The sequence below is a fragment of the Mesoplodon mirus genome, assembly GCF_964341445.2.
Source record: "Mesoplodon mirus genome assembly, chromosome: X".
NCBI lineage: Eukaryota > Metazoa > Chordata > Mammalia > Artiodactyla > Ziphiidae > Mesoplodon > Mesoplodon mirus.
In genome coordinates this window covers 65,143,240-65,157,941 of record NC_138981.1, presented here as the reverse complement: position 1 = coordinate 65,157,941, position 14,702 = coordinate 65,143,240, and the positions used below count along the sequence as shown (strand labels likewise).

Sequence of the window (14,702 nt, the reverse complement as noted above, 5' to 3'; positions counted from 1 at the left end):
TTCAAGTGCACATGGAATGTTCAGCAGGAGAGATCATATGCTAGGCTATAAAACAATTCTTAACATATTTAAGAGGACAGAAATTATATCAAGTAACTTTTCCAACTACAGTGGTATGAAACTACAAATCAATTACAGGAGGAAAAGTGGGAAAAACAAACATGTGAAGAGTAAACTACATGCTACTAAAAAAACAATTGGTCACTGAAGAAATAAGGAGAAAATCAGAGAATACCTTGAGACCAATGGAAATAAAAACACAACCTTCCAAAATCTGTGGGATGCAGCAAAGCAGTTCTAAGAGGAAGTTTATAGCAATGCAGTCCTACCTCAATAAATAAGACAAATCTCAAATAAACAACCTAACCTACCATCTAAAGGAATTAGAAAAAGAAGAACAGAGCCCACAGTCAGCAGAAGGAACGAAATTATAAAGATCAGAGAGGAGATGAATAAAACAGAGACCAAAAAATAGAAAAGATCAATGAAACCAAGAGCCTGTTTTTTTGAAAAGATAAACAAAATTGACAAGCCATTAGCCAGGTTAATTTTCAAATACTATAAATAGTTTTATGCCAACAAATTGGACAATCTAAAGAAATGGATAACTACCTAGAAACATACAATCTTCCAAGACTGAGTAAAGAAGAAATGGATAATCTGAACAGATTAATTACTAGTATTGAAAATGAATCAGTAATCAAAAAACTCCCTACTAGGGGCTTCCCTGGTGGTGCAGTGGTTGAGAGTCCGCCTGCCGATGGAGGGGACACGGGTTCGTGCCCCAGTCCAGGAAGATCCCACATGCCGTGGAGTGGCTAGGCCCGTGAGCCATGGCCACTGAGCCTGCGCGACCAGAGCCTGTGCTCTGCAATGGGAGAGGCCACAACAGTGAGAGGCCCACGTACCGCAAAAAATAAAATAAAATTAAAAAACAACGCCCTACAAGCAAAAGTCCAGGACCAGACAGCTTCATGGGAATTCTACCAAATATATAAAGAAGAGTTAATACCTATTCTTCTCAAACTATTCCAGAAATTGAAGAGGAGGGACCACTTCCAAATTTACTCTACTAGGCTACCTTTACTCTGATACCAAAACCAGACAATGACATTACATAAAAAGAAAATTACAGGTCAATATCCCTAATGAACAAAGATGCAAAAATTCTGAACAGAATAGTAGCAAACAAATTCCACAATATATTAAAATAATCATACACCATGATCAAGTGGGATTTATTCCAGAGACGCAAAGATGGTGCAATATCCGCAAATCAATCAATGTGATACACCATATTAACAAAATGAAGGATAAAAATCACATAATCGTCTAAACAGATGCAGAAAAAGCATTTGACAAAATTCAACATCCATTCATGATAAAAAAACTCTCAACAAAGTTGGTGCAGAGGGAACATATCTCAACATAATAAAGGCCATTTATGACACACCCACAGCTTACATCATACTAAATGGTGAAAAACTGAAAGCTTTTCCTCTAAAATCAGGAACAAGACAAGGATGCCCCCTGTCGCCATTTCTATTTAACATAGTTACGGAAGTCCTAACCACAGTAACCAGACAAGAAAAAGAAATAAAATGCATCCAAATTAGAAGGGAAGAAGTAAAACTGTCACTATTTGCAGATGACATGATGACATGATACTATATATTGAAAACCCTAAAGTCTCCAGCAAAAAAAAAAAAAAAAGAAAAAGAAATGTTACCAGAAAGGCACCTGAGTTAAACAGGACTCTCTCATTTTTTTACTAAAATTTTAACTTATTTGGAATCCAACTTCAATTTCATGAGTTCAAATTACCTTTGTGCTTGAAAAAAAATTTTCCCTGAGAAAGAAAGATTTAATTTATGATGACATCTAACATGCTTCAGAATGTTAAAAAAGGATGGATATTTTAGACATGGACAGACTATATGATGAATGTGTAGAATCAAAGGGTCTAATTGACTGGCAAATAGCTGGTTTACCAAGACAAGCCTCTAGTACTAAGTGGATGGGCATTTTTTGGAGAACTGAGAACTAATTTCTACAAGTCTAAAAACCTGCTATTTCTAGTAAGTAATATTTAGGAGTATTCCATACTCAAACACTTTTTTTGAAAGGATATTTAGCTTGATGTCATCACACTGGACTGACACCAGGCATCAGTCTAATGTAGGCTTGATAAGAGCAGAGATGCCTATCAAAATGAATATTATGTTTGATCATATTCAGTTTTACCACTACATAAAAGAAGGATGTCCTACAGTCTGCAGGCAGTTCAGAGAAGTATTATTAGAAAAGAAACAAAGAGTAAAAATATCCTACTGTACTCTGGTGCCAAAAGGAACATTTCATTGTAATTTTTAAATTAAATATAGGCAATAGATAATAGCTGTTTAATTTGTTTTATTGTGTTTACATTCTCCTTTTTTAGTCTTACATTTGTGTATATTAAAAATATACAATAATATGACCTAAAAAATTTAAACAACCAAGAGTTGAAATAAATTGCTGAGACAGGACAGAAATATGAAAAATATGGTTAAAATTAATTAGTCCTATTAATTACTACTAATTGCCACTGTTAAGTAGTCCTATTGTTTTATTTAAATAGCACGTATGTAACAAAAAAGTAGATACTACAGAAAAACACAATTTTAAATGAACATCTATTTTCATATTTGTATATTACAGCAATAACACATGTATACAACTATTTATTACATCTTTTGGGTCTTTTCATCTAGTACAGCTGTGTCCCGGGTTGGCTCTCTAAAGGTTGGTCACCCCAACGGTACAGTACCATTTGGGTAGGGGAAAAAGATATAAAGAAGGTAATATTTGCAAATTAAATAGACAAGAAACTGGTAAACAGTGATGCCTTCTGAGAAAGACAAATGAGTGGCTGGAACAAGCCAGAGAGGCTTTGTCTTAGTTTTTAAATATATTTTAAAATATTCGTACCCTGCGTATATGCTACCTATTCCAAAATCATTATTAGTCTTACATAGAGGTTCCCCGCACTGAGCTGGGAAAGGCGCTTGCGTAGCATGGGGATCAGTGTTCCCCCCGGAACCACAGTGTTAAGAACACGTGGGTCGTGGGGAGACCTGCTCAGAGTTCAAGATGGCTGTGTGTTGGACGGATTCAGACAGGCCCGATGAGGTAAGACGGTGGCCAAAACTGAAGGGCCCGCCAAGCCCCAGAAATCAGTTTGAATTTGTGTGTGTGTGTGAGGGAAGCCATTAGAGGGTTTTAAGGAAAGGAATGCAATTATTTGGTTTATGACTAAGAGATCTCTCCGGTTGTGTAAAAATGTGGGGGAGCACAATTTCGGGGTCCTCTTGCTGTAGCCTTGGTAATTAGGGCTGTTAGCTTGGACCATTAGCATGGTAGCACTGGGTGGAGATGCGGAGCCATGGACAGAGGTTTTGTGACTTTGGGAGGTCGCCCTGACAGGACTTGCTGCTAGACTGAAGTGTGGCTTGTCCGGGAAAGAGCATAACATGGCTGACGGCTCTTCCCGCCTGGGTGGGTCAGAGTGCATTTCTTAGAAATGGAAGGCGTTGGTGGATTTGGAGGAGGAAGAAAGAGTTCTCTTTGGGACACTTAAAGCCAGAGACAGTTAACTGATGCATGTTTTTTGAAAGACCCTCAGGCTGTTCTGTGGAGAGTCGGAAGAAGGAATTTGGGGCTCCAGCGGCGAATCTTTCAGGCGGTCAAAGGCTTTGGCTTTGCATCAGTATGAAATGAGCAATTATGACAGGGCTTTGAGTCTGAGGAGAGCTGACCAAATGCCTGCTGGGTGGAGAGCAGACCATAGGGTAGAGTTGCCAGATTTAGCAAATAAAAATAGAGAGCACCCAGTTAAATTTGAATATCAGATCAACAATAAATCATTTCGTAGTGTAAGTATAGCCCATATAATATTTGGGATAAACTTATGCTAAAAACGTGATCATTGATCTGACATTCAAATTTAACTGGGCTTTCTGCATTTGACCAGGCAGCACTACCACAAAGGCAGGTGGAGGCAGGGACTCTGCACACATTCAGGGAGAGGGAAGGGAAGGGGCCAGGGTGGTTGCAGGGGACGTGAGGAGGGGCCCCAGAAAAGACAAGGGTGGTCCTGTTCGTGTACTTTTCCGGAGAACAGCTCTGGGAAGGCGAACTTATCGGTCTTCCAAGCGTTGGCCGAGGGCTCTTCGGGGAAGGCTTCAGCGCCGTGGGCTCCCCGCTAGCCCGGCTTCCCTCTGCCTCCGCGGAGCGGGCGGGCGGCTGGGAAGCGGCAGCCAGCGGAGCAAAAGGACCGGCGCGGTAATCCCGCCCTCCGCACCCGCAGGGGTGGAGCCTGAGCTAGGAATCCGCGAGCAGTCATCTCTCCCCGGATGACGAGCAGCCGGATAACATGGAGTCGGGCAAGATGGCGCCTCCCAAGAACGCTCCGAGAGATGCCTTGGTGAGTGCAAAGGATGTGAGGCGGGGTGCGAAGCTGGACGCGACCGCAGCCGGGGACCTGAGAGGCGGGCCCGGGGGAGGACCTGATGATGGGCTCGCGGGTCGACTTCAGCCATGCCAGGGCCGCCAGGAGCTGGAGATTCGAGTGCCCTGGACCCCGGGGCTCTCTCCCGCCACCCTGGCGGCCCAGCCGGAGGGAGGCTGGCGGCCCGCCGGATGCGCAGGCCGGCCGCCCGGCTTTGTCTCCTGGGCCTCGGGCCCGGGCCGCCTAGTCGTCCCGCCCTGTCTGCGAATCCTGGCTCGCGCCTCCCAGTGTTCTGATGCAAAGCTACCCCAGTCGCCACATCTGAAAATGACAACCAGCTGTAACCACCCCTACCTCGACTGGGAAAGCCAACCCGGGCCTTTTTCTTCTCTTTGCCCCCGCCCCCACCCCCAGCCCCACCCCCGCCAAAAAAAAAAAAAGTTTTCAGCAAAGAGATCAAGACGAGATTTGGTGTGAAACTGACACTCGCTTGGGAGGAAATGAATGGAACCCAGAGAAGGGGGAACCTTGTGTCATAAATATAATTACTACCTTCGGTCCAGTCTTGATTTCTATACCTAGATTATGCATCTGGCGTTTTTATTTGAATCCACAGGTGATGGCACAGATCCTGAAGGATATGGGAATTACGGAGTACGAACCAAGGGTTATAAATCAAATGTTGGAATTTGCTTTTCGTAAGTTAACAAAACACCAAAATTGCCTAACTTGTGAATTTTAAAAATCGTTCATTGTAAGTACATTTTCAACCAAAATACTTTAACAGTTAATGTCATAACATGTCCTTATACACTTGTCCAAACCCACAAAATGTAGAGTTCCGAGAGTGAACCATAATATAAACTACGGACTATCGGGGATTATGATTGGTCCGTGAAGGACTATCAATTGTAACAAACACACCACTTTGCAGGGAACATTGATAATAGAGGATGCTATGCATGTATGGCGTCAGGGAGTATATAGGAAATCTCTGTATATTCCCCTCAATTTTGCTGTGAACCTAAAACTGCTCTACAAAAATAAAGTCTTAAAAATATGTGAAGAAAAAAAGAACAATGTTATAGAATTCAGAAAGCAGTAAAAAGGAGCTCAGGCTAGGGAACAGTATATTGTGATATCTGTTTAAAATTGATCATATAGATAGGACAGTTAGATATTAGAACCAAAATTCATAAACTTTCTGGAAATTAGTGAAACTTTGTAAGAAAACTGGCCATAAATATTAAGCTATTTTTATATGTTTAAAATAATGTTTTGTTCTTAAAGGATATGTGACTTCAATTCTGGATGATGCAAAAATTTATTCAAGCCATGCTAAGAAACCTAATGTTGATGCAGATGATGTGAGACTGGCAATCCAGTGTCGGGCTGACCAATCTTTTACCTCTCCTCCCCCGAGAGATGTGAGCAAAATTTTATTTGAAGTTCATTTTACTTATAATTTTTAATTGTAGTTCTAATAAGGATTTTTTTTTTAGTTTTTACTGGATATTGCAAGGCAGAAAAATCAAACCCCTTTACCACTGATTAAGCCATATGCAGGACCCAGACTGCCACCTGACAGATACTGCTTAACAGCTCCAAACTATAGGCTAAAGTCCTTAATTAAAAAGGTAAGAATTTTTAGTCATCTTAGCTTTTAAAAAGGGTAAGATGTGTTAGGGGTAAATAGTGCAAAAGGCTAAGATAATTTACTAGGATTTTTAAAAATTTAGTCCCTTGAAAATACTATGTCTGCAATTAGCTGCTATGTTAAAATATAGAATATATGATCCAAGATTTTTAGGGCTAAAAGGAACTTTATTGTTCATCTAACTCATCAGGAAAGTGAGCCCGAACTCATCTATGAAGTTAGTAGCAAAGTTAAGACTGATTCCCAGGTCTCATAACTCCCAATCTTTACACTATACCATAACAGAGTAAATGATATACCATCAGGCATTGGACTTGCTTTCTGAAATATGACCTAAGGCTCTCCCACCACTGAGAAAGTTCTCCCCACAGTGGGCTACCTCTGTACCTCTGAAATTCCACTATAAGGAAGTTTCTTACTGGGTTAAGATATTGACTAGTTAAGATTAAAAAATCATAAGTTAGCTGTTATCCCCAAATAACACTCTGCCTCAAACTTTAAAACTATATAGAATTATATATTTAATATATATATTCTTATCCATGTTTATATAGATATGTATTGTTTGTATTATATGTGTGTGTGTATATATAGATATTTGTGAAAACCCTAGTTTAAATGTTGCATTAGAACACTGAACAGAAACAGGACATTCTTGCCATCAATTATCTATTAATAATTCACATCAGCAATCCTGATTTCATTTCCTGGTAAGTTTAGGTGTCAAGTTTGAACAACGTTAAAACTAATTTGTTTTTTAAATCCCCTAGGGACCTAACCAAGGAAGACTAGTTCCACGGTTAAGTGTTGGTGCTGTTAGTAGCAGACCTACCACTCCTACTATAGGTAAGTACGAGAGGGAAATGGCTTTTCTGGCTGGTAAAGAAGTGCCTCAGCACTTGATTTTGAACTGTAATCCAAGTAAAAAGGTGACTCAGAAATTCCGATATGTGTTGCCATTAATACATTTACTCGTCCTCTAGTAAAGCTGTAAACATATATTTTATCAGATTTCAAAATGAGAAAGCGACAAGGAATATCTGATCCCAAATGAGTATAGAATTGGGCATTACCCAACATTGTTGCCGGTATTAACTATGGTAACAAAAACAGAAGTTTAAGCAGTGTTCTTTCTGGGTTGTATACAAATAAAGTTGCCAAACTCACTCAAAGCAGTAGCCTACTTATTATCAGAAATTAAATTTGAGTAAATTGGCAAGAGGTGCAATCAAAAGAAGTAAGTTTAAAGTATACAAAAAGCTTAAGACTATCAAAGAAAATCATTTTTAATATAACCTTTTCAAAAGTAGTACTGATTATCCTGTATTGGTCAGTGAGCACCCCTTCAGACTGTTTCCTGTGTCCTTTGTGACAGGTCTCCATCATTCTTTGAGCATTTCTTGCTTCCTGGCACAAGATGTTCCAAGCTCATGTTATATTTTCCTTACCCCAGTCCTAGAATCAGCCATTTCTCCAAAGAGCCCTGGTTCCTCTTAGTGGAGAGTGGCATTTAGAAACCATAATGTCATTGTTGCTTAGATAATAAAGAACACATAAATAATGGATTTAGATTTCCTGATTTTTTTGTCCTACGTTCCTGCTGGATTTCTTTCATAGTCAGTCTTTTCAGAAAAAAAATCCCCATCTCTTTGACCAGTATTGATTTCTTAGCTCTTATAACTTGAGTACTATAGATGTCATATAGCTCTAGTGTAAGCAGCATTTGATTTTTGAGATGTGTAGACAACCTCTTTATATTTTCAGGGTGTGAATTCACATTTCAGCATTTTAAAACCAGACTGGTATAGTATTAATTGTACACTTCTAATTATATGCATGTGACCTTTGTAGACAGGAGTTTACATATATAATTTGTGTAACTTTTTGATCATATACTGTTTATCTGTGGGTTCATATCCCTTAAGTGAATACCAACTTTTTAAAAACTCTAGGCTGTGTTAATCAGTTACATGTGTTGGCAAGTTAACCAATTTTAGTTATCAGTTGTGATTTTTATTCCTAGTTAGACATTTGTTGTACATGTTTTAGAGATTTTTAAGTCTAGAGTGAGGGAGCTGCTAAAAACTACTATTAAAGATGCAAGCTTTAAACTTTAAAAAAATTTTAAATGAGTTTCATAAAGCATAAGCATAAGTTCAATTTTAAAACCTAAACTCCATACCTACATAAATGTTAACAGTTTCCTTATGGTAATGGACAAGAAAACATCCACCTACTGTGAATTTTCTTGACAAAATAAAATACTTATATTGCTTCATTAAGCTTCACCAAATTCTTTGGACCACTCCTTAATACATGGAAAACTTACCTAAAGATGGAGATATGTTAGGCTTCTGTTAGATGCATGTTGATTTAGCTTCATGGGCATAGTAGTCACCTCCTAATTCCTAGCAAGTGACAGAGATTAAAAGTGCCACATAAGGTAATTAATAGAAAACCTGGGTCTTTAATTCTGTTTATTTAAATGTTCAACTTCATGACTTCATGTAGCTAAAATTCAGTGCCAGATGCTATGTGAAGAGTTTTACATGGATTATTTTAATTCTCACAAGAATCCTATGAAACAGGTATTGTTATCCCCATTTGATAGATGAGAAAAGCACAAAAAGTTTAAATAACTTGCCCAAGGTCACTCAGCTAGTAGGTGATAAAGCCTGGATTCAAACTCAAGCAGATCTTTCATTAATTCCCTGTGCTTTGAAGGTAGTTTCTGGTAAGCTAAAGGAGAGCAGAAATTGAACCTGTATAATAAGTCACCTAACTAACATGGTCTGTTAATTACAACTACAGCAACCCCACAAACAGTGTCTGTCCCAAATAAAGTTGCACCTCCAGTGTCAGTGACAAGCCAAAGATTTACGGTGCAGATTCCACCTTCTCAGTCCACACCTGTCAAACCAGGTAACATGATGGGCAGGGCATGGGGGATTGAAAGTGGTTCTTTTAAAATATTTTTCTGAATTTTAAAATTTGTGAATGATTCATGATAACAGAACAGTTTGTATTCCTATAGCAATGATTAAATTGTTTTAATATCATAACAGGAAGGCGGCCGTAATGCTGCAAATCTGGGTTCTTCAGAGGGGGTCTATAAACCCACTAAAATTGTATGAAATTTTACATATATGTAACATTTTGGGGGGAAGGGAGAGATTTCAACATGATCATCAGAGTCTCAAAGAACCCTGTGAACTAAAATAAGTTATGGTCTACAAATCTCAGGCAAAATCACTTAGGGTTAAAGCTCAAGAAAATAATGCAACTTGGTATATATATATCCAATGAAAACTGTACTTTCATTCACTTCACGGAAGTATACGTAGGAAGAGAATAATATAAGTAGAATTCTGTTATAACGTAGTTTATTCATGAATATGTTTAGATTTCACATCTTCTGAAACCTAACCGTACACCATAATATTGGTCTGTAAGGAAGCATGATTCCTGACCTTGAACATGTGCCTTTAGTATGTTCCATGATGAATCCAGTGCACTGCTTCCCATGACTGAGAACTAATTGAAATTTTAAGTAAATTAAAAAGAAAAAACTAACACAACTTCTTTAACCTCATACTAGATACTAATTTAAGTACTTTAAAGCATTAAAAAATGTAATTTAACTCTTAATGCAGTATAATTATGTTTCTTCTATGATAGTTTTACTTCATGCTATTGAAATTGTTATTAAAATTACATTCAGCTATTGAAATTGTTATTAAAATTACATTCAGCTTTGTTGAATACTTTTTACTCTTAGAAGCATTATACTTTGTGTACTCTTGCTTTATGTCTCATTTTTAATTGAACATTAAGGGAATGTAGTATTTTAATCATAACTCTTTATCTAGAGGCCTATTGCCATTTTTGTGATTTATGAAATTTTTGTCGCCAAAAAAGGCAGGATTATGTTTTTTCCTTCCAGATTGAGTTGGTATAGTGTATTCTTGGCTGTCAAAATACTCATAGCTTTGGGACTTTGAAATGGTAAATATTCATGATGTGTGAAAAAGCATATACATAACTGTATGATCTTAATTACATAAAAATGGATGCTTAGATATGTAGATACAAAAATGAGACCTAGAAGGACACATCAAACAGTAAACCGCTTGTGATTATGAATGACTTTGTTTTTTGCTTCTTGTGTTTTTTGGTTTCCTATTATGCACATGTTAACTTTTAAGAAATAAATGTTTTAAAAACCTTAAAAAAAGAAATTATTATTAGTATTACATTTCAGCTTTGTTGAATACTTTTTACCATATGTTTCTGATTCTGTGTAGTTCATAGTTTGGGGGTGTTTTCTCCTCTGTTTACAGTTCCCGCAACAACTGCAGTTCAAAATGTTCTACTTAATCCTTCAATGATTGGGCCCAAAAATATTCTTATTACCACCAACATGGTTTCATCACAGAACACGGCCAATGAATCAAACCCATTGAAGAGAAAACATGAAGATGATGACATTGATACTGTGTAAAGAATATAGTGTAGTCTCTATGCATTTCAAACGTGTAGTTGGTTTTGAGCCCAGTATACCAAACTAGAACATTCTTGATCGAAAACTTAAATGTAGCCGCAATATCTTTCACCTTAAAGTGTTATATTTATTTCTTAAGGGTACCAATGTTTTTTCATTAGGCTTCAAGTATAAAAAGTTAAGTGCTTGTTTTTTAATGGTTTCATTAATGTTGAGTCCTGCTATGGTAATTCTATTTTTGGAAGCAGTTTTCTGCAATGTATCTGACAGCAACACTTAAGTTTCACTTTCTACAGCCTGATCAGTGGACTAATCTTTAACAGCATAATTTCTAATCTATATTTAAATACTTCTTTTGTAAGATAAAATAGTCACTTTTATTGTCACCAACTTTTTTGACCAGATCTCTCAATTTAGCAAATAACTTTGGAGAGGTTGGATTTAGAGGGATTCTAAATCCATTTTGAGTATATTTAAGCTGTTTCTTGATGTTCCCTAACCTCCCACCTCAGCCCCGTTTCTAGATCCCATTCATTTTCTGCACCACCTCCTCCCCACAGGCTTAGGTTTCTCCCTATTGCTCTTAAATTTAAAAGGCCAAAACTGGAACTTTAGGAATATAATTCCTGATAATACAGCTCAGTGTCATTTTCATATTTTTAAAACCTGCTTTACATGCATGATGGTCTAGGGTTCACTTTAACCAGAAGGTTTGCATTTGCTGTTTTTCTCTCCATACCAGAGCAGTTGGGTTTTATCCCTTGCCTTTTATGCCCACTGAGCATTACTCTGCTTTTGACAGGTAGTTTGGGATCAGTTACATTCAGTTTCAGTCATATTCCAAGTTGATAACTCCACCATATTTCACAGTTTGAAATTTAACACGAAAGATGCTATAGCTTAAAATCTGCCTTGATAAGTATACTTACACTGGACCTAGGCAAAACCACTGAAGAGCAAGTGTTTTCTTCCTTTTTACCATACATATATATGATTTGATCACTACTGCTTGAACCCCCCTATTGGTATAATTCAGATTTTTCCAGCTTATTGCTGAGGATGTCACACATAAGATGGGATCAAACCTGAAAGTTTTGTAATGGTTTTCCTTCCTCTAGAAGGCCAACACAAACAAATTAGTGTGATGTGACTTGCGTTTAGGTGCACTCTGCATAGGCTTCCCAGTAATGTTGCTAAACACCTTTCCCTATTTTCCATTTATACACATCTAAACATCTTATTGAGAAAGACTGCAAAGCTTTCAAAAATATAAACAGGCTTGTGTTGTTTTTGTTTAAGTAAGTTTGACATATTCAACATAGGAATACTTTTGCAGAATTTCTAAAACAATTTTTTATATCATAATTTAGAACTTATAGCCAAGGATCCTCAAAACTTAAAACACAAGTAAGTTTCATCTTAGGATGGTGCTTGATACATCAAAGAGAAATAGTCCAGTAACAGGGAAGAAATATCTCATCAAAACTGTGATTCAGTGTTTTTGGATATTAGGAAAAGGTGATACCAGACTTATAAAAATAGATCTGATCATCATAGGAGAGAAATGTTCATTATATAGCATAGGATGTCATTACTTGAATGTTCTCAGGGAGGCATGTCAAAAGGCCTAGGTTCTAGTCCTGGCTCCATCGCTAACCAACTGTGTGACCTTACTTCACCCATGAGCCTTGTTCTCCTCACTAGTAATAGGAAAATAACACCAACCCTGCCTACCTCACAGGGATGTTGTGAGGGTTTAATTGGTTTATGTGAAAGTTCTTTCAAAATTGTAAAAATGCTATATAACTCTAAGGAATTGTTAACGTATTTGTTCCAAGATTATTAATAAAAAATTGAACTTACTGTATTTCTCACTTTTGATTTAAGGGATTCAAAGAGGATGAACAAGACCCAGTAATTCTGAGGTCCAAGAAGCAATCAAGATTTGCTTAATGGATGATTATAAATTAGGGAATTGCTTGCTTTTATTTGGAATCAGCATGTGACTCATCATAATGAAGCAAAATAAATATGAAAGGATATGGGTTTAAATCTGTTAACATAACATACTCTGTCTTTAGTGGGAATTTATACATATAATTGAGGTGGCAATCTGAGTGTTCATTCTCTTAGCCAGCCAGTGGGTGGTTTGCCCTTTCAGATGAAGACTGCTTTATCTTGCAGATCTCCCTTTCCTAATTACATCCACCCATTCTAGCATCAAGAGTGACTTAAGGGACTTCCCTGGTGGCGCAGTGGCTAAGAATCTGCCTACCAATGCAGGGGACACGGGTTCGAGCCCTGGTGTGGGAAGATGCCACATGCTGCGGAGCAACTAAGCCCATACGCCACAACTGCTGAGCCTGTGTTCTACAGCCCGGGAGCCACAACTACTGAGCCCACGTGCTGCAACTACTGAAGCCCATGTACCTAGAGCCTGTGCTCCACAACAAGGGAAGCCACTGCAATGAGAAGCCCACGCACTGCAACGAGGAGTAGCCCCCGCTCACTGCAACTAGAGAAAGCCCACACGCAGCAATGAAGACCCAATGCAGCCAAAAATTAATTAATTAATTATTTTTTAAAAAGAATGACTTAAGGCAGCTCTTGTCCTCCGGCTTCTAGGTGGAATTTTTTTAAAAAGATGTACTGATAGTAAATGAGGTGAGGACACTGTCGTCCCAAGTTCTTCCTTCTACAAGTAGGAAACAAGTGTCTTTGATCTGAGTAAGAATATAGGAATACAGCCACTATGCAGGGAGAATAGAAGATGTGGCCTAAGGGGTCCAGAGTGAAGAGAAGTACTCAGGAGGTAAGGAAAAAAAACATCAGAACGACAGGTACAAAGCAGTGTGTATAATTATGCCACCACACACCAACACACGCATGCACACGCATACCCTTTTTATATGCATTAAGTAGCTCGAGATTGAAGGAAACCAGTCTTACAGTGATTGGTTGCTTCTAAGAAGGGAAACTGGTAGCTAGGGGACTAAGGTAGGAGGAAGTCTTCTCGTTGTACCCCCTTTTGACTTTTGTATCATGTACTAGAGGGAAGTTTTGGACATAAAAAGGAAAAGAAAGGAAGCAGGAAACACTGAACTAAAGAAGAGATTGAACTCATTTGATATGATTATAATTTTTTTTCTATATACAGGCATACATATGTTGTCTGGGGGTTAAAAGTGAATTTGCTACACTTAAGCCTAAACCTTTGCAGTGTTTTATCAATAATTCATAACTCTGTATTAAATCAGGAAGCACATACTTGTACAATTCTAGTTTATATACGCATAAATTGTTATATACTATCTTCCTTGACTAGGTTGTAAATTCCTTCAGGAGATAAGTGCTATCATCTTATACTGCCTCTATTATGTCCTAAGCATATAGCAGGTACTCAAAATATTTGGCTGTTTGCATTTCCCCATTCATTTTCTGTATTAATGACCGAAATAAATGGGGAAAAGATCCTGGAAGCAGAGTCTGGTAGAAATTACTTATAAGGTACAATCGGGGTTGATGGATGGACAAATGGCAGTTGTAGAATCTAAGTGTTAGGTTTATGGGTGTTTACAATTCTTTCAATTCCTCTGTACATTTGAAATAATAAAATGTTGAGGGAAAGGTAATCAGTAGGGGAAGAAAGTCATCAGTATGCTAAAGTTCTGGCCCAGCTATGACATTAATTCTCTGGATCAATGTGTAGCATCTCTGGGCCTCACCTACAAAAAAGATTGTACTAGAATTCCTGCTTCTCAAACCAGGGTAGAGCATGCCATTAGAGATGTGCAGAAATATGGTGTTTTTTAAAATTAACTACAATATTGGGACAGTATTAAAATACAAATGAATTTTTAGAAAAAAATTCAAGCCTTCAAAATTTGTTTTGTTTAAAGCAGCCACCAAATTTTTCTTTTGCTGTTCTCTCCAGAGTTAAGCAAAAAAAGTCCTAGTCTAGAAGAATCATTTCAGGGAGTGAGGCACACTGAAAAAACACCAGCCTTTGGAGTCAGACAAACCTGGATTTGAATCCCTGCTGTTACTGGCTGTGT

General features: G+C 37.9%; 1 protein-coding gene across 3 annotated transcripts; it reads left to right on the top strand.

Annotated features, from left to right (window-relative positions):
* Positions 1-4,376: 4,376 nt before the first annotated feature.
* On the top strand, positions 4,377-14,312 carry TAF9B (TATA-box binding protein associated factor 9b). 3 transcript variants are annotated; one of them, XM_082610667.1, is made up of 7 exons: positions 4,377-4,465; positions 5,106-5,187; positions 5,780-5,916; positions 5,992-6,126; positions 6,917-6,992; positions 8,958-9,068; positions 12,535-14,312. In XM_082610667.1, exons 1-7 carry the CDS (start codon positions 4,415-4,417, stop codon positions 12,549-12,551), a joined length of 609 nt encoding a protein of 202 aa, XP_082466793.1. In that variant the 5' UTR covers positions 4,377-4,414; the 3' UTR covers positions 12,552-14,312. The 3 variants fall into 3 exon arrangements, with proteins under 3 accessions (XP_082466793.1, XP_082466791.1, XP_082466792.1); XM_082610665.1 differs by lacking the exon at positions 12,535-14,312 and adding an exon at positions 10,487-12,510; XM_082610666.1 differs by lacking the exons at positions 8,958-9,068; positions 12,535-14,312 and adding an exon at positions 10,487-12,510.
* The last annotated feature ends 390 nt before the right edge of the window (positions 14,313-14,702 follow it).

Coding starts and splice junctions, on each gene's coding strand:
- TAF9B (XM_082610665.1), top strand. CDS start 4,415: ATGGAGTCGGGCAAGATGGCGCCTCCCAAGAACGCTCCGAGAGATGCC. Junction 4,466..5,105: donor ACGCTCCGAGAGATGCCTTG/GTGAGTGCAAAG, acceptor TTGAATCCACAG/GTGATGGCACAGATCCTGAA. Junction 5,188..5,779: donor AATGTTGGAATTTGCTTTTC/GTAAGTTAACAA, acceptor TTGTTCTTAAAG/GATATGTGACTTCAATTCTG.